We start from the raw sequence: 16,029 nt of genomic DNA, 5'->3' as shown, positions 1-16,029 counted from the left end.
TCATCTTTTTTTAAATCACTGTTTTCTTTTTTCTGTCTTCTCTCTCATTCCTGATTTACTCTCCCTTGCCCCTCATTTATTCCTAATTTCAGCTGCCTTATTTCACTCATGTCCAGTGTGTTCATTGGCTTTATGTTGTCTCTTTTCACGAAGTGGTCACCTGCTTGCTTATGGGGTGCCAATTTGATGCTAGCTGTTGAATTAGCTAGGATGCTAATTTCTTTCTTCAGCCACTGTATGGGTGATCAACATGTTGTGTCCTTGGAAATGTGGTTTAATATCCCAATATAGTGACATCCTCTGTTGTCTTCTCATGAAACAGAAAGTAATCAAAAGACAGAAATTGGTCAGATATCCATAATTTAGAGAGCTTAACATTTAAAATTCACAAGTTCAAATTACAGACTGCTTTGAGCCCAAATATGATGTCAGAGGAGAACAGCCACTATGCAGCAGCTTGAAGCATAAATTCAGGGTGTTATGCTAGTACACACACCCTGAGATTATTTTTATTTTACTCATAAACACCTTTGATCCAGTCTCAGCACCGTGGCTCCATCTTGAGGCAGACAGAGAAAGGTGTATGGAGGTAGAGTTCCCCTGCTCTTATCTTCCTCTCTTCCCCTTCTCTCTCTTCCTCTCTCTTTTTTTTTTTTACAGTTATTCTCGGAGCTATCCAGATATTTTTAGCTCTGTGTTGCCATGTGAGCTGGTTGTCACAGAGACCAAAGAGATGGGTGTTCCCTTGTAGAGGCGACATCAGCTTTTACTTTTTTTGTGGCAAAATCAGAAGCTTTGTGTTCGAAAGAATAGAAGAAAAACCTATTGTCATGTTAGCACACGGCCTGTCTGTACGAATATGTAAAGACAGAATACTGCTCGACACAATAGAGACAATGAACATGTTAAAAAGAGGCTTTTTTGTTTCAGAATGGCAACAATACATCTCAAAAAAATAAGATAACGAAACAATAATTTGAGTATTTTATTTATCCATAATGTCCCTTTGCTCTGTACGAAAATTGATTTTGTAGCATATAAAGTTTGTGTCTTTACATTTACAGTTTTTTATAGTATTGATGACTTTGGGTCTTTTAAATTAAACTCAAATTCACTTTAACTATACTGGAAAAATATGATACTTATAAAAAAATTCATGTAAATAAAATGAATTAAACATAAAATGTTCAATTCTCAGCTTTAAACAAGATTTATTGCATCAATTAACATGTTTTATGCCATATTATATATTTATACATACATTTTATGCTTTTATGCTTGTTACAGTTTACAGTATTAGCAGATATTAATTAATCTGATTAATCTCTCTGATTAATCTGATCTCTCTCTGTCTCTCTCTTCTTCTCTCTCAGATCCTAGTACTGTTTAACTTTAGGGTGTGATTTTTATTTTTATTTTTATTTATTTATTTATTTTTATTTTAATAACTAACTGCATTCTTTTATTCTGCTCTGTTTTATTTCATCTTGTTCTTTTTAGGTTAACCATTTTAAAATCTGGCCGGGGACTACAGATGAAAATTAGCCTTTTGGCTAACTCTGGCATATTTACTGTAAATGTCTATTAATATGCATTGTCCCTGTAAATCAAATAAATTAAATTAAATTAAAATTAAATTAGAGGCTATTTTCACCATGTTTGTCTTAGTTTACCAGCATAGTTATCTACAAAGTAAAGCATTTATTTTGTATCTTCACCAAAACCTGCTGTTTTATTAAAGTATTATTGTGTTGTTTGTTTCTCAACACTGAAGTCTCCCTTCTCTTTTCTAGGGTCTGAACATCATCTTCAATGTGGCCTTGGCACTGCTTAAGGTTAGTACTGACTTTTTTCATGCATTTCTCTAAATCCCTGTGAATTTATTTGTCTCAGCATTAAACCATGTCCCATGGCTGTAAAAAGTGGGTTAGCCTACTCAGAATCACTTCTTTAATCCAGTTTTCTTCAAGTGAAAAAGAAAATATAGTTTGCAGTAATTATACTACATGATAAATATATTTAGCCAACATGAATTTAAGGAACCCCTTTTTCCATGACAGACATTAACTGCACATGTCCAAGGTGCTCGTCGTTCTCAAAATTTCTTGTTTTTATTGGAAATTTTTTTTTAGTTTTTCATTTTTAAGGGATAGAGTTTGGTATTGACTGAGGGAGTCCCTATTCAAGTGTGATGGTGAGAGGCTTGACAGTTTGTTGGGGATTCTTGCCCTCTAGTGCATAAATCAGAAACTGCATCTTATTGAAGACAAATAAGATTAATAGGATGAAATACATCATGTACAGCATCATGTTTAATGTGATGTAGTATGTTTTAAAGCTGCTGCCTGTATCATAGACTTTGGCCAGAATCAAACATGTGTCGGTGCTCATTTGTGTTGCCAGGGCTGTTGATTTTTATGGACAGTAATCGGAAACCTTTAGATTAGTATTGTCTACATACTAAAATTTTACATAATGAAGCCCCACTGTGCTTATTTAAACTCACCATTTTATGTTTATCTGTGAATCTGTGAATTCTAAAAATAAATAAACAATTAATTTTTCATTTTTAATCTTACACTTTTTAATAAGAACTTGAAGACACACATGTTGAAGAGTTAAAAGAGAGACAATGATTGAAAAAAGGCTCAGATCCTTCCTATTTTGTTGATTCAATGAAAGTAGTCATTTTTTAATTTCTGTCACGCACCATGTTTTTGTTGAGAAACTTCAGAAAATGCACATCTGTACTGTAAATTTAGTTAAAAAAAATGCACACTCTTAGTGTTGGTGTTGTTAAAAAACAATAATTATACTGACGGTGCAGAATTGTGTTCATTGCTCCATATTATGTGATTAGATCCTCCAAAGTCGGGATTACTCTCTGATCATTTGCTGTGACTCGATACATCAGATATTGGTTTCCTGTTTTGTTGATGTTAATGTTAATTTGACCAGCCAATACAGAAGTCATACTGAAACTTGAACAGAAAAACACTTTGTCTCATCATGTCTTCCAGCTATTGATTTAACTAAAATAATAGCGACAATTTAATGGTATTGAGCTTTTTAAAAAAGATATATATGTGGGGTTTAAGCAAAAAATAGAATCCTTTATGTGACATTAAGGTTCACTTTCATGAAAGCGATAGGGCTCAGTCTGTCACACATCTTAAAAAAAATGGAAAGGTCATATTGTAGAAAAAGTCACATTTTATTTATTCATTTTGTAAGGGACATAATTCACCATTTCAGTTGGTCAAGATGGGAAAATTTTTAGGATGGGTGAACTTATTTTGTCCAAACCTCAAAAATATTTCCATTCTGTTTCTCCTACATTGAAAACAAGAATTTAAAAAAATAGTTGAACCAAAATATTTCAACGCGTGCCACCAGTCATGTAAATTGTGCTCCTCTTAACAGTTATTCATCTCCAATCTCATGTTTCCCAACCAGCATAAATCCAGTGCGCAGAAACACATCACCCAATAGTAGCTGACGATTAATTGGCAGACATATCTTATTTTGCAAATTTACTGGTGATATTCATAATGATAAATATGCTGAGTGTTTTTCTTACTGTAATGCAACCACACTCAGGCTTTCCTCTCTAAATGAATCTTAGATGGGTGGTTTCAAAAAGCCCTCCTGCTCTGTATTAAAGCAGTAATTTATTCTGCATGTCAGGGAGAGAAAGATGTGGTGCATATGATGTCGGGAGTAGTGAACAAATGAGGATGTGAGGAGGGTGGAAGGGGCTTCCACAGCCTGCCTCTCATTGGCCGGTCATGACGGCATTCTCCCCCGAGGCTCCTTTCTTCCTCCCTCCCTCCCTCCCTCCTGCATCCATCCTGCTCTCTCCTCCGCTCTCATCAGCCCTCCCTCCATCCGTGTTCACCTCCCTCCCTCTGCTGTTTAGCAGCCGACATCCACATCACAACAGGAGCATAAGCTATAGCGTTAGCAACCTGAATCTGGAGGAGAGAGCTCTGTGCTGTCTTTTTGACATTTTTTTCTTCATCTATTCTTCCCATGGATGCCTGCTCGGATTTCCCTTTCTCCATCAGTTCCTTGTTGTCTTTCTTATTTTCCTTCCACTGCTCTACCTCTGCCTTCTCTTCTTCTCAGTTGGGTCTCTAGCACGCTACCTCTGTCCACCACCCAGACCTCTGCAATGGAGCCGCCCCTGCTAGCTGTTAGCCGTTAGCATCACAAAGAGAAAGACAGAAAAAGAAGAAAGAGAAGCTGTGGATGAGAAGCTGTGTGTGTTTTTTTGTCTGCCTTATCCCAGATGCTAAACAGGACCATCATTCCTGATGGAACAACACGCACACTCATACAAACACACATTCACTTAGGCTCTGTTGTTAAGAGGCAGAAGTGACTTTCCATCTGAAGGAGCTGGCTTGCAATCTAAAGGATCTACTGACCACTACAGACCGGATGTCTGGCCGCTGCTAATGGAAATCTGCCAGAGGGAGAGACACTGGAGTCCATGCTGGAGCTGCTGACCTGACTGTGCTTTTACTGCTCGCTTCATGATCTGAACAGACTTCAATTCAGAGAGTTTTATCAGTACGGAGGAAAAGGGAAGAGGAACTAGTTTGATACACTTTTTTTCTATTTACACATCGTTCTCCAACTTGCCTTGTTTTTATGCATCACTGGCTTAAATCTGAGTCAACGGGTTCAGCATCCATTCAGCCAGAAACCAACAGGAGCGCATCATCACCTCCTGAAGGGAGAGAAAGTGCCCAAGCCAACAGACCTCATCTCTCTCCTCCTGCCATATCATCGGGAGCTCTCGCTCAGGCTTAGACTGGAGCTCTTCAGATGAAAGGAGTCACACTGTTATTTTGGGCAATTTAACATTTCAAAGAGAGCTAAAAATCCCATCAGCCATCTACCAGAGGCGGAAACAAAATGCATTATCTGCTTTGATGTGTGGTCTCACATGCTTGGAGCCTTCAGCATTAAGGCCACTCAATTGTGCGGGCAGAAGAGGATTCAGTCTCTGTCTTTGAATTCTGAATGTGAAGGAAAATATAAAAAGGTGGAGTACTTCATCACTGCTGTGACCCACGTGTTTAGGAGCTTTGTTGCTAGGCGACGGCATACTGGATTGGAATTGGTTGGGGGAGTTTGGCACGAGATGATGGGAAGATGAGAGTGGGTAGTGTGACTGGATTTCAAAGTGAGTCTGGCAGGTAGCTGGAAGACTCAGCATTATGCCGGGAGCAGCGTTGATACGTCATTTTCTGACTGCTGTTTTGACGAACCTTGTTGGGGTTTCTGGGCTCTGACAGTGGCACAAACCGAGTGACGTCTTGTCCACTTGTCCAGAGTCTGTTTTGCTTGGATGAACTGGAGTGAACTCAGTGTTAAATGCCGTGGATGCCTGGGCTGTCTGGGCTGAGTTTCTGTATCCCTTGTCGCTACTCTCCTCGCTGAACGCCAGACGTCTGCAAAGTGCTGTTTTCTTTTAGTTTCTTGTCTCAGAGGGCTCATCGACTTGTTTTTAAAGACCAAGCCAAAGAAAATCTCAGCTCGCCTCAGTTGAAAACACCTGCCACTCCTCTCTCCTCCAACTCCAAGAAACCAACTGGGAAAATCAACGACACGCTGGAGTCATCTGCCACCCTGGCCCCGGAGCGGGACCGCCCCTCTCCCTCACCCTGCCCCACCCCTCCACCAACACCCCCATCCTCCCCTCCTCCCTCTCCTCCCCCAGTACCTGCCTTGACCCCTCACCTGCCCCTCCCATCAGCGCGCAGGGCAGTGGAGGACGGAGAGGGCACGGCAGAGGAGCGAGCCCACAGCAGTCAGGCGTCGGCAGACTCGTTCTGCAGGGTCATGGATCTTCTCGGGATGGGACATCGGCTCTTTGTGCCCAAGCTGCTGGCGGTGAGAATGGGGGACTGGGGACAGACCCTGGATGAGAGAAAATGAGAATGGATGGTCAGGTTCAGAGTTGTTTTGATGATAAGATGTATAGATTGGGAGAGGAAGCAGGCAGGCTTCTGTTGATAATGTATGTCCAACTTTTCACTTTGCTGCTTGAGGAAAAAAAACTTTCACCATCTTTGAAACTGAGGCTTGTTTTCTCCTGAGTTTGACATGAACTTTTGTGTATTAGACCTTTGAACAATTACCCATCTAATGCTCTCTTGGTATTTTCCTATTCATAGATGAATAAGCCCTTTTGATTGAAGTTGTCTATGTTACACAAATATGACGACTTGGGAAACTCTCATGAGGTTATTTTGGGAAAGCAGGTGTGAAAAGGTCATTATCATGATAATTATATTATATACAATGTGCTCTATCTGGAAACATGATGATCAGATATGGACATACAGTACAATGAGTGACATATCCTGCATAGATTCTTGTGACTGTTCATATTAACACCACAAGATGGTGTCATAGGCCTGTGCTGGCATGTTTGTGGAGTAATGGGGATGGGGTCTCTGCAGATGTCAAGCCTCACCCTCTCTTCCCCTTATTTCTAATCCATCTACATCTGGATGGGAAATATTGGAAGCCAAAGAGCCAAAAAAATGAAATGAACTACAAGAAAATATGATGGCTTTTTAAAATAAAGTTGCCTGTTTAAAGCTTTTAGCTCGACTTTTCATGTGACAGTGACATACAGTATATGGTTGTATTTCTTAGTTGACCAATACATTTTGTTAGTTTTACTCTTTTCAGTGAATAATCTCAGTACTAAACAACCCAAATAGATATTTCATGTTCAAGAGAGTTTTAAAAAACATTTGAGATTGAAGAAGTAGATAGAATCTGCTCCAAGGATGGTAATGAGTTAAATCAAGGACTGTGTGTGAAAAAATACAGTTAGGAATTTTAGCTTCTCTCAGGGTTTTTACTCCTGAATGAGGGATAATGGTGTTCAACTCTGCTTTTCTTGCTCTGAAGAAAAAAAGATGCAATTATAGAAAAAGAGATGCTACTGTCTGGTCCAGTCTCTTTTTGATGTCGGTTTTTCAAAGAGCAGCAGAGTCCTTCTTATGACTCAAAATATCACTCATGATAAAAGCCTGGCAAGAACTTAGAGAAAACTAAGAGCAAAAAAGAATGATCAGAAACTTGTATTCCTTACTTGTCGACATTTTTTTATGTTCAGTTCTTTAAATAGTTTTGAAAACACTTGAAACAGACGTCTTCTGAAAGGCAGCAATCAGGGCTGACACTGTTTGAGTTCTCTCTGTAAGCCTGAGTCTTAATAACCATCTCTCGTTTGTCTCCTCCATGACCACCTTCCCTCCCCTCTCCTCACACCTCCTCATGTCTCGCTCCAGACATCCAAAGAGGACCTCTTGCAGGCGGACTTTGAAGGAGCTCTCAAGTTCTTCAGGGTTCAGCTCCCTAAACGCTACAGAGCTGCAGAGAATGCTCGCAGGCTCATGGAGCAGGCCTGCAACATCAAGGTAAAGACCTCCACACAAAGAAACAAAGATGCACATTTTGTTTACCTCAGTTCTTTGTTTGTGTCTCCATTGTAAAGTTTTACATCAAGCCCTGTTTCATTTTACAAGAACACACACACACACTGTTATGAGTCCAAGCAATGCAATAAGGAATTCCTTTCTTTTTGTATCCCACTGAGACCCCATCACTTTTTACTAGAGGGGTCAAAGTTAGTGAGTTTTCAGAGAAAAGTGCTCGCTGTTGTTGGGAATGAATCCTTGACCTTGTGGTTTTTCTTAACGTAACATTTCAGTGCACTGACTGCTGAGCCATTTAGAGTGTCTGAAATGGTTTTAAGTCTCATAGGTTTTTGTGTCTAGAACATAGACTACATGTATTCTACTTCCATTGCACTTGCTCTTGCTTAAGTTTTTTTTTTTAAATTATTTTGTCTTGGGTGCCTTGTTCTGTTTTTCTAAATAATGCTTGGCATTCAAAGAAGCCACTACAAACCTTGTATTTCAAACTGGAAAGAGCTTTCGGAAACTTGTCGTAAATTGGGCTAGGTTTCTGCCATGATGAAAAGTCTCAGAGAGGTAAAGAGAAGTGTTGCTAAATATTACGCTAGTCTGTGAAGCTCCTGTTTGCAACTTTTGGTTTGTGTTGATTTTGATGCCCCCTTTTGGACAGCAGTACCTCTGTGAACTTACTATTTTTTTTGAGAAAAACTCCCCTAACCTTTTTAAGGTTATCTTTTGGGCTATTTTGTGACTTCAGTCAGAGATGATAGGACCATGGATAGAGTAGGAAACAGGGCCAGAATGGTGAGTGACATGCGGGAAGGATGCCGCAAACTGGATCCAAACCTGGGCTTGTCTCATGGGGCATGCAAACTTGACAACTAGTCATAGTGATTTTCTGGAATGAAGACACCATTTCCCATGAGCACCATCACTCACTGTTGTAAAGGTGTGACTCTTGTCTTTTGTTTTCAAGACAAATGAATGGAGAATGGAGCTTTTATTTAAAACTCCTCTTTGAAAGGATACAAAGTAATGCGTAATGTATTTATCTCATACCTCTATTTTTTGAAAAGTGTCAACAAACAAACTTTGTAAACTCTACTTCAAACATAGTGTAGTGGACAGAAGGGACCAGACTGACAAAAATCTTGTTCGTAGCTGGTTTAATTAATTGAGTATCCGTGTTGGTGTATTGGCCTGGAAAAGCAGATAAATGTCGTCAGTTTTTTCAAAGTTCATATATTACGTGGTCACTAAAATCTCCTCAGATGCAAACACATAAATGCACACACACAGACACACACTGACACATGCAAACATCTTACTCCCCCCACCTCGTTGACCTTAATGAGGCTGCTGGCATTTAGAGAATTTGCTGAGGTCATCAGAGACCAAAAGAAATTCACAACATAGATGAAAATGTGTACGCGGGTGTTTTTTGTGTCTCAGCAGTATGTGTGTGTATGTGTGCGGAGTTTGTTGTGATACAGGATGGAAAGAGTCTACTTAGAGAGATGGAAGAGATATTTATCCTCCCTTTACCCTTCTCTCTTTTTCTTTTCACCTCACTCTGTCTGACTTTCTTTGTTTGCATTTCCACACGATTCACATTTTAGACATTCATAGACTCGCTTATCAAGAAGAGTTTTATTGAGGTGTAGCAGGTTGTTATGTGGTCTTGTACTCAAGGGCAGAAAACATGGCTCTATAAATGCTAACACTCCCTCTGTGTTCAGTTTATTTCAGCGTACAGGATATCCTGTACTGTGACATGCTCTTTATCTCTGGTGGTTTGGTCGCTTTTTGGCACTCTTGCACAATTCTGCGGCATTACAACCTGCTGTGTTAGGCCTTATGTTGTACGAAATCGTTTAAACACACCCACCATGTACATGCTCTGGCATAAACATACTAAGTCATTCTGTCAACACTGAAGAGTTTCCTCTTATCGGACTCAGTAGGTCCCTACACTGTGTTGAATGTATGAAGACAGTCAAGAAATTACCTTCTTTATATTTTAATAATATAGAAACTGGACCAAAATCTGCAACAAGTTTTCAGATGGAGTGTGATCTGATAGGTGTAATGCAGGTGTAGAGCTTTTATTGTAGTTCTGTGAATATGATATTCACTGCATTGGGAGCATTTGGCTGATTGAAACACTGCTGACTCATGTTTTTTTTAATATTTGAACAGTTTATAATTAAAATCAAATAGATCACCCAACTAGTGTTTCTTCTCAATTTGTTTTTAATTTCTGTTTTGTTTTTCTAGCCCCTTGTTTATATGTGATATAACAGCAGATGTTGGTTGTAGGGCATCTTAAAGCTGTTTACTTCTTGCAATTAAATGACACAAAACTTCTGTATTTCATATCAACATAAAAGCAATCCAAATAACATGAGAGAGCACCAGTGCTAGTTGTTGGTATAACAGGTGTGGCATTGTGAGATTTAGCACTGAGACTTTTGCAGCATCAAAAATGTCAGGGAGGGACATCTACAAAAAAGGACACACTTTGCTCTGTAAAACCACAAACAGATTTCACTTGTATATCATATCTAACCTTGCTTTGCACAGTCATTGAATGAATCTCTATCTCCTTGTATCTGCATGGAGGGCAGGGAACTATTCAAATAATCTGGGAATAGTTAGCAGTGACTACTGGAGAAATGCCGATTCCTACCAAAGAATCAAAGACAAAACACAATCTCACAGCCAAAGTTTGCACTCACACACCAGCTGTTTGTGAATGTCAGAGCTCCTTAAAGTCTCCTTCTCAAAACTCTTTTTTTTTGACTACCATGTTTTCTCAGCAGTCACTCTTTTCATGTTTAAAATAGAATAGTCCCAGTGGATAAAAGAAATATGGAGTGAGTCAGTCAGAGGGAGAGGGATAAAACAGACCTCAGAGTGAAGCAGGAAGAAAGAACATAATAAAAAGTTGTCCTTTTGTTTCTTTTACTTTCACTTTTACAAAACGTTGTCACTGTCCACCTTACTAAAGCTGGATAGTAAACTAATATGTCACAGAGAGCCAAATCATAATGAAACACACATTACACTATTTATGATCCCAAACCACATGATCACCCAGTCTGTGCTTCACCAGCCTGTTAATACAAAATCTAAGCAATGTTTCAGTCATCCACCGCCCTGAAATTTGCCCACTCAGAGAATAGAGATGCTATAGTTAGATATTTTAAACCTCATCATGACTGTGAGTTGAATGAAAATGTGCCTAATAAAGATCTAAACTTCAATTTATACAAAGCTGGATATTTTCCTCCTGGTTATGGCTGTAAATTTCTTGGTGTTGTGGTCCAAGTGGGTCTTATGAGAAGATGTAGAAGCTGGAAAGCTTTGCTTTGGATCAGGATCCCTTAGAGAAATTGAAAACAATCGTTTATTACCTCCGCCAAGGAGTTTATGTTTTTGGGAGAGTTTGTCTGTTTGTCTGTGAACAACATAACTCAAAAAGTAACAAATGGATCTTGATTAAATTTTCAGGAAATGTTCAAAATGGAATAAGGAAGAAGTGATTAAATTTTTGAGGTGATCTCGATCACCGTCTGGTTCCAGGAGTTTTTTTTAAGTTTTCTGTATCATTGTGAGATAGAGACGTTTTCACCACCTGTGTATAACTTCACGATAAATGGTCAGGTTTGCTACGCAAAAGAATACAACACAAGGTCAAAATAATTTCTGACAGATGTAAGAGTACGATCCAGATCCTGACAATATTCTGGATACTAAGATCCAGAATATGAAATATGCACTGAGCCATCACAATTTACAACACTGTCAGGTAACAAATGATTGTAAAAACCACTAACTAACAATTGTAGCAGACTGTCTGCTGAAAGGGAGTAAAACATTAAAGTAGGACTTAAGTGTTACGTCTGCACTCTCTGAGTGCTTTTCTAGCTCAAAATGTGTTCAAAACAAATCATCTTTGCCTTCCGATATGACTCAGTTTTTGCTTTCAATGTATGATTTCATTTAGCTGATGCTTTTGTCCAAAGCAAACTACAACATTGAGCTGTTGGGGATTGGGCACCTTGCTCAAAGGTACCACAACAGTGCTCAGGAAGTTAAGCTAACCTCTCCAGCTATCAGCCCAGTTCCCAATATTGGTCCATGCTTGGACTTGGACCAAGATTGGCTTGGTTACCAAGTCAAGTCCCTGAGCTACTGCCTTCAAAAAATGTTGTTTCTATAAATAAAAACAAGAATTAGTTTTCAAAAAGTTAGTTCTTCATCACTTATTGAAAGTGATCGAAAACATGTCTCTAGAGGAAGCGAAATATCAGCCATAAATTTATACCCGACTTATAAATCTGATGCTGATACCAAAGCCACATTTCATGATCGTTTCTTCTACTCAGCTGGGAGACAGTGAATGTAGAAAGTTAGAGGACCAGTAGTGACATCAGAGAGTTTGTGAAACTGGCCTGTTTGAGCCACTATCCTCTCTGTTAACCCCTCCTTTTTACATATTTCTCCCCCCACATCTAAAGCGGATCAGTCGTACCCTGTAAGCTGCTTAAATCATCGAAAGAATTCACTGGCACCTTGACTTGATGAACACAACGGGTAGTAGGGTGGCTTAGCCTTTCTGGGGATTATGGGAAGAATTTGAATTTCTCAGCCTTCTTAAACAGCCACTGGACCGCTGCGGTGATGACTTTTCAGGACTGAAATGCTGTATATATTCATTCGCTGTTTAAGGTTTGACTGATTAATCCGTTTTCAAGTAAATCCTTCCAACAGGAAAGCTTAAAAAGAGGATGGAAGAGAAGAGGAGGATGTGTAAAGAGAGTGACACATAGTAGTTTATAGGGAAGGATAGAGTCTTAGAAGAAGACTTGCATGGATTTATGAAGACTCGTGTTGATAAAAGCACATCCAGATTAACTGAAATTTACAGAAAGATACTCATATTGAAGGTGTTTAAATTTGTAATACATAGAATTACAGAGATGTAAACAAGAGCGGAGCAGGGAAAGAAAGAGAGTCTCTTGTTAAACAGCCTGAGGTTATCAGCTCACAGGCAGCTGTAGGTGATTTTAAATTTTTACTAAACTGAAACATTACTCATAGAAAATTGTTTTCTGTGCAGCACAGAATTTGGGATCAATCATCTGATCATATGATTCTTTGATTTTATGTTTCATTTCCGTAGTGTGATAAAACAAATGATTTGGTTTTAAATAATGAGTCAGCAGAAGCTTGATCAGAAGAGTAGCTAACATGTTGAGTGAAATCATGTTTCCCAGTGAGTAGGACTCACTTTCCCGAAAATCGTAATATCATTTTAAATTGGGAAAAGGTGGGCTTCACATGCATATAAAAATTAGTCTGGAGATACTTTTAAGTAGAATCATTTTTGCCAGGACTGCAGAGAAACATATTAATACATATATCTGACTGAGGAAGTGATTAAAAGTTTCATATTTCATATGACAGCTCAGAAAGAAGCCAAATGAAATATCTCATCCTTTCTTCAGTGTTTGTTGGTTATTTGGTCCCACTTCTCTCAGCAGGAGTCTCAATTTTTTGTCGGAACTTATTTGTTAGAATACTGGCTATATTGTTGACCTTCATTTTACTACTCTTGGTTCCAAACATCAGTTATCAATCTCTTCAACTACAATTAAGAAATAGAGTGGAAGAGGAAAACTTGAATATCATAATGATTTTGAATTAAATTAAATTAAGGTAAATTTTAAGTTGAGTAAACACAAAATATTTGTTTTATTTTTGCTTCTTTATCATAGAGTCATAACAGCAATCCATTATATATTTAGATATTATTTATGAAAATGTTTTATTCATGTTACTTATATTATTTATATGAGTTTGTTCAATAATTCATTGTAGCTCGCTGGTTATTTTTGTTACTCATTCAGACTTGAAGTCATGGAGTTTTCTCTGGAAAATCTGACTAGTGCCAGCTATGTTTTCTACCACTGCCTCTCTCTTTGAAAACACAAGCAAAGCCCACAAACAATAAAAAAAATGCTTTATAGAAGGATAAAAATCTACAGTAAATACATAACTGCTGCAGGTTTCGATGACTTCTCACACCTGATTTGTATAATTTACCTTTATGATACAGCAGGAAAAAGAGACATTGATATGCAGAGAAATTAACTTGTGATTTAAGTCTTAAAGTCCATGATGAAAAAAGGGTTTCAAGTCTTCAGGGGTCCCCTGTGAGATCTTTGTAGTATCAGGCACCATTCAGGACAGCTTGTCACTTCACTTCCTGCATTTCTCTGTTGTAACGGTCTGCAACTATGAACGAAAAGTCACTGCGGTGTATCAGACAACTTCCTTCCTATCGCTCTTAACCTCAAACACACACACACACGCACACACACATATATAGTGGGGCGTTGTATAATAGCTTTTATCTTCATTCCTACCAGCAGCAGGAAACTGAAAAGAGCAACCCAAAGAGAGCCTAAGAGAGGGAGGGAAGGCGAGGAACAAATGAGATAAGAGAGAGTAAGAGGAGGAAGAACTCACTCAGTGGAAAGGGAAAAAAAGCCAACTCATCCTTCTTTGTCTAGTGTTTCAGAGAAGGGAGAGAGAAGGAGAAACAAACAGGTGTGTTGTACTGCCCCCCCTTCGCCCTCCTCCCCCACACCCTCCTCCTCCACCTCTCAGTGGGCGGGGCTCAGCTCCTCCTGAGGGACTCTTGAAAGCAGCCAGTTGCCTCCTCGGCTCTCAGAGAGAAACAAAACCTCTCAGCTGCACTCCTCTCTCTTTCCTGCTTCCTTCTTCATCCTCTCCTCCTCCTCTGCTGCTGCTGCTGGGGGGTTCAGTAGGAGTCAGGATGATGCAGGAGGTGTCTATTATGGTGGCGTACAACGCTCATGTAGTCGACCGGCCGGGTGAGGAGGACACCCTGACTCGCTTGGTCGCCCACTCCAGACCTCTCAGGGCTCTCAGACCGGTGGTAGGTCTTTTACTTACGTCAGTTTGTTCTCTCTACCTCTCGTCCTTTTATCAAGTCTGTTTTTCTGCTCCGGGTCGTTTGTTGTATTCATTTGTAACTGCTCATGTTGACGTTCCTAACTGTAGTTTCTGACTGTTACTTCTTGCAGTTTTTAGATTGAAAATACAAGTTGTACAGTGAGTATAGGTCTCTTTCCATAGAGTAGATGTCGTAGACTTTGTGTGAATGTGTGGGTGTGTGTTGTGTCCTTTCTGAAAATGTCTCATGTCTGAGGTTACACAGCTTTGTCAGATGCAGAGCCTGTTTGTGGCTGTCAGTTTATTTCATTTGCTGGTATAAATTTGGAATCAATGAGGACCTTGTGTGTGTGTGTGTGCATGTCTCTGAATGAGGGTGCGTGTTTTCCTCACATGGTTAATGAAATTGGATCAATTCTGTGACCTTGTTTTCCCTGTGATGTCCTGCTAGTTTCATCCTTATTTCAATATTCAAACTCTCAAACTGCCACTTTATGTAAGAGCATCTCATCTTTCCATACATGCAGAGTCTCTTTTTGAAGGCACATTACTCACTGTGATCTCAACTTGGGACTAATTCCATTTTCTGGAAGGGATTCAGGTCAAGAATCTAAAAGTGGGCCTAGTACCATTCCCCGATGCACTAAGTGTCTTTAATCATCTTAAATGAATCACAGTGACCCCTTTGACTTAAAGCTGGATGCTTATATGTACCTATACAATGATGTTAATTCTGTGCATTATCACTGTTAAAGCAGGCAGCAAAAATAACTCTGAGGTTGTCACAAAAAAAAAAAAGGAAAAAGTTTGAGTTTTCGACAAGAGGAAAGTCACCATAATGTGATGAATGATGGATGATAAGTGTAATGCCCCCTCCCTTTGGCAGACCTGGAGCAGGTCCTCAGCCCCTTAACTCTGACTGGACTAAGTGATTGTTAACAATGGTTAAAAATGGTTAAAAGTGATTTGTTTGCCACATCACCACAAGATATAAACATTGTAAGTTGTGAGGCCTGTAGAGCTCCGCCCACTGACAGGCTGCAGTATAGGTCATAAAGCCTGCCTCCTCAATGTAAACAGACAGGGCATGGATCAAACTTTGAAATCGAAATGCTCATTAGATGATTATGATTGTGTCTCAGTCCTGATCACTGTAGTCAGTTTCCATCGTGTACAAAAACTCATTTAAAAAAGTTTGCCTTAATATGTTATTTGATGCTCCCGAGAAAAGGAAACCACCACGTTTGACAGGATTTTTGACAAACACTTGCTGGACTGTGTGCAGTGGAATACAAGTGGCAGAGAGCAGAGGAGCATGATGAAAGTAAATACTCACGCTGAAGTCGATGAACTCGTCATAACTTTCTGTATCTGCTATGACTCAGTCAGCTGCAGACTCTGCAGACTGGAGGGATCTTTGTTGTTTTATTTACTCATACACTGAAGCTCCACCAGCTGGTCGGTGCTGGGCAGTCTGACCTTAAATGACATCACCATTGCAGTAAGTTAGCTTCTGTCTTTGAGGTGTTTTGGCTTCACTTTTGCACAATAGGTGAAGATTTGCCACCCATCTTTAAACAACAGTGTTCTCAGC

At 39.4% G+C, this 16,029-nt stretch overlaps 1 protein-coding gene across 3 annotated transcripts in view; it reads left to right on the top strand.

Annotated features, from left to right (window-relative positions):
- Nucleotides 1–16,029, top strand: part of rabgap1l (RAB GTPase activating protein 1-like) — a 108,660-nt gene that overhangs the window by 79,262 nt on the left and 13,369 nt on the right. For all 3 annotated transcript variants that reach the window (XM_074668346.1, XM_074668344.1, XM_074668345.1), the window contains exons 18-19: nucleotides 1,794–1,835; nucleotides 7,320–7,448. In XM_074668346.1, coding sequence (XP_074524447.1) covers nucleotides 1,794–1,835; nucleotides 7,320–7,448 — 171 coding nt within the window. The remainder of the gene's footprint in view (nucleotides 1–1,793; nucleotides 1,836–7,319; nucleotides 7,449–16,029) is intronic.

Source organism: Halichoeres trimaculatus, unplaced genomic scaffold (genome assembly GCF_033239565.1).
Source record: "Halichoeres trimaculatus isolate MK-OKI-2021-1 unplaced genomic scaffold, fHalTri1.1 fHalTri1_scaffold_4, whole genome shotgun sequence".
Taxonomy (NCBI): domain Eukaryota; kingdom Metazoa; phylum Chordata; class Actinopteri; order Labriformes; family Labridae; genus Halichoeres; species Halichoeres trimaculatus.
The sequence above is the reverse complement of the archived record's forward strand: the minus strand, read 5'-3'. Positions and strand labels throughout refer to the sequence as shown.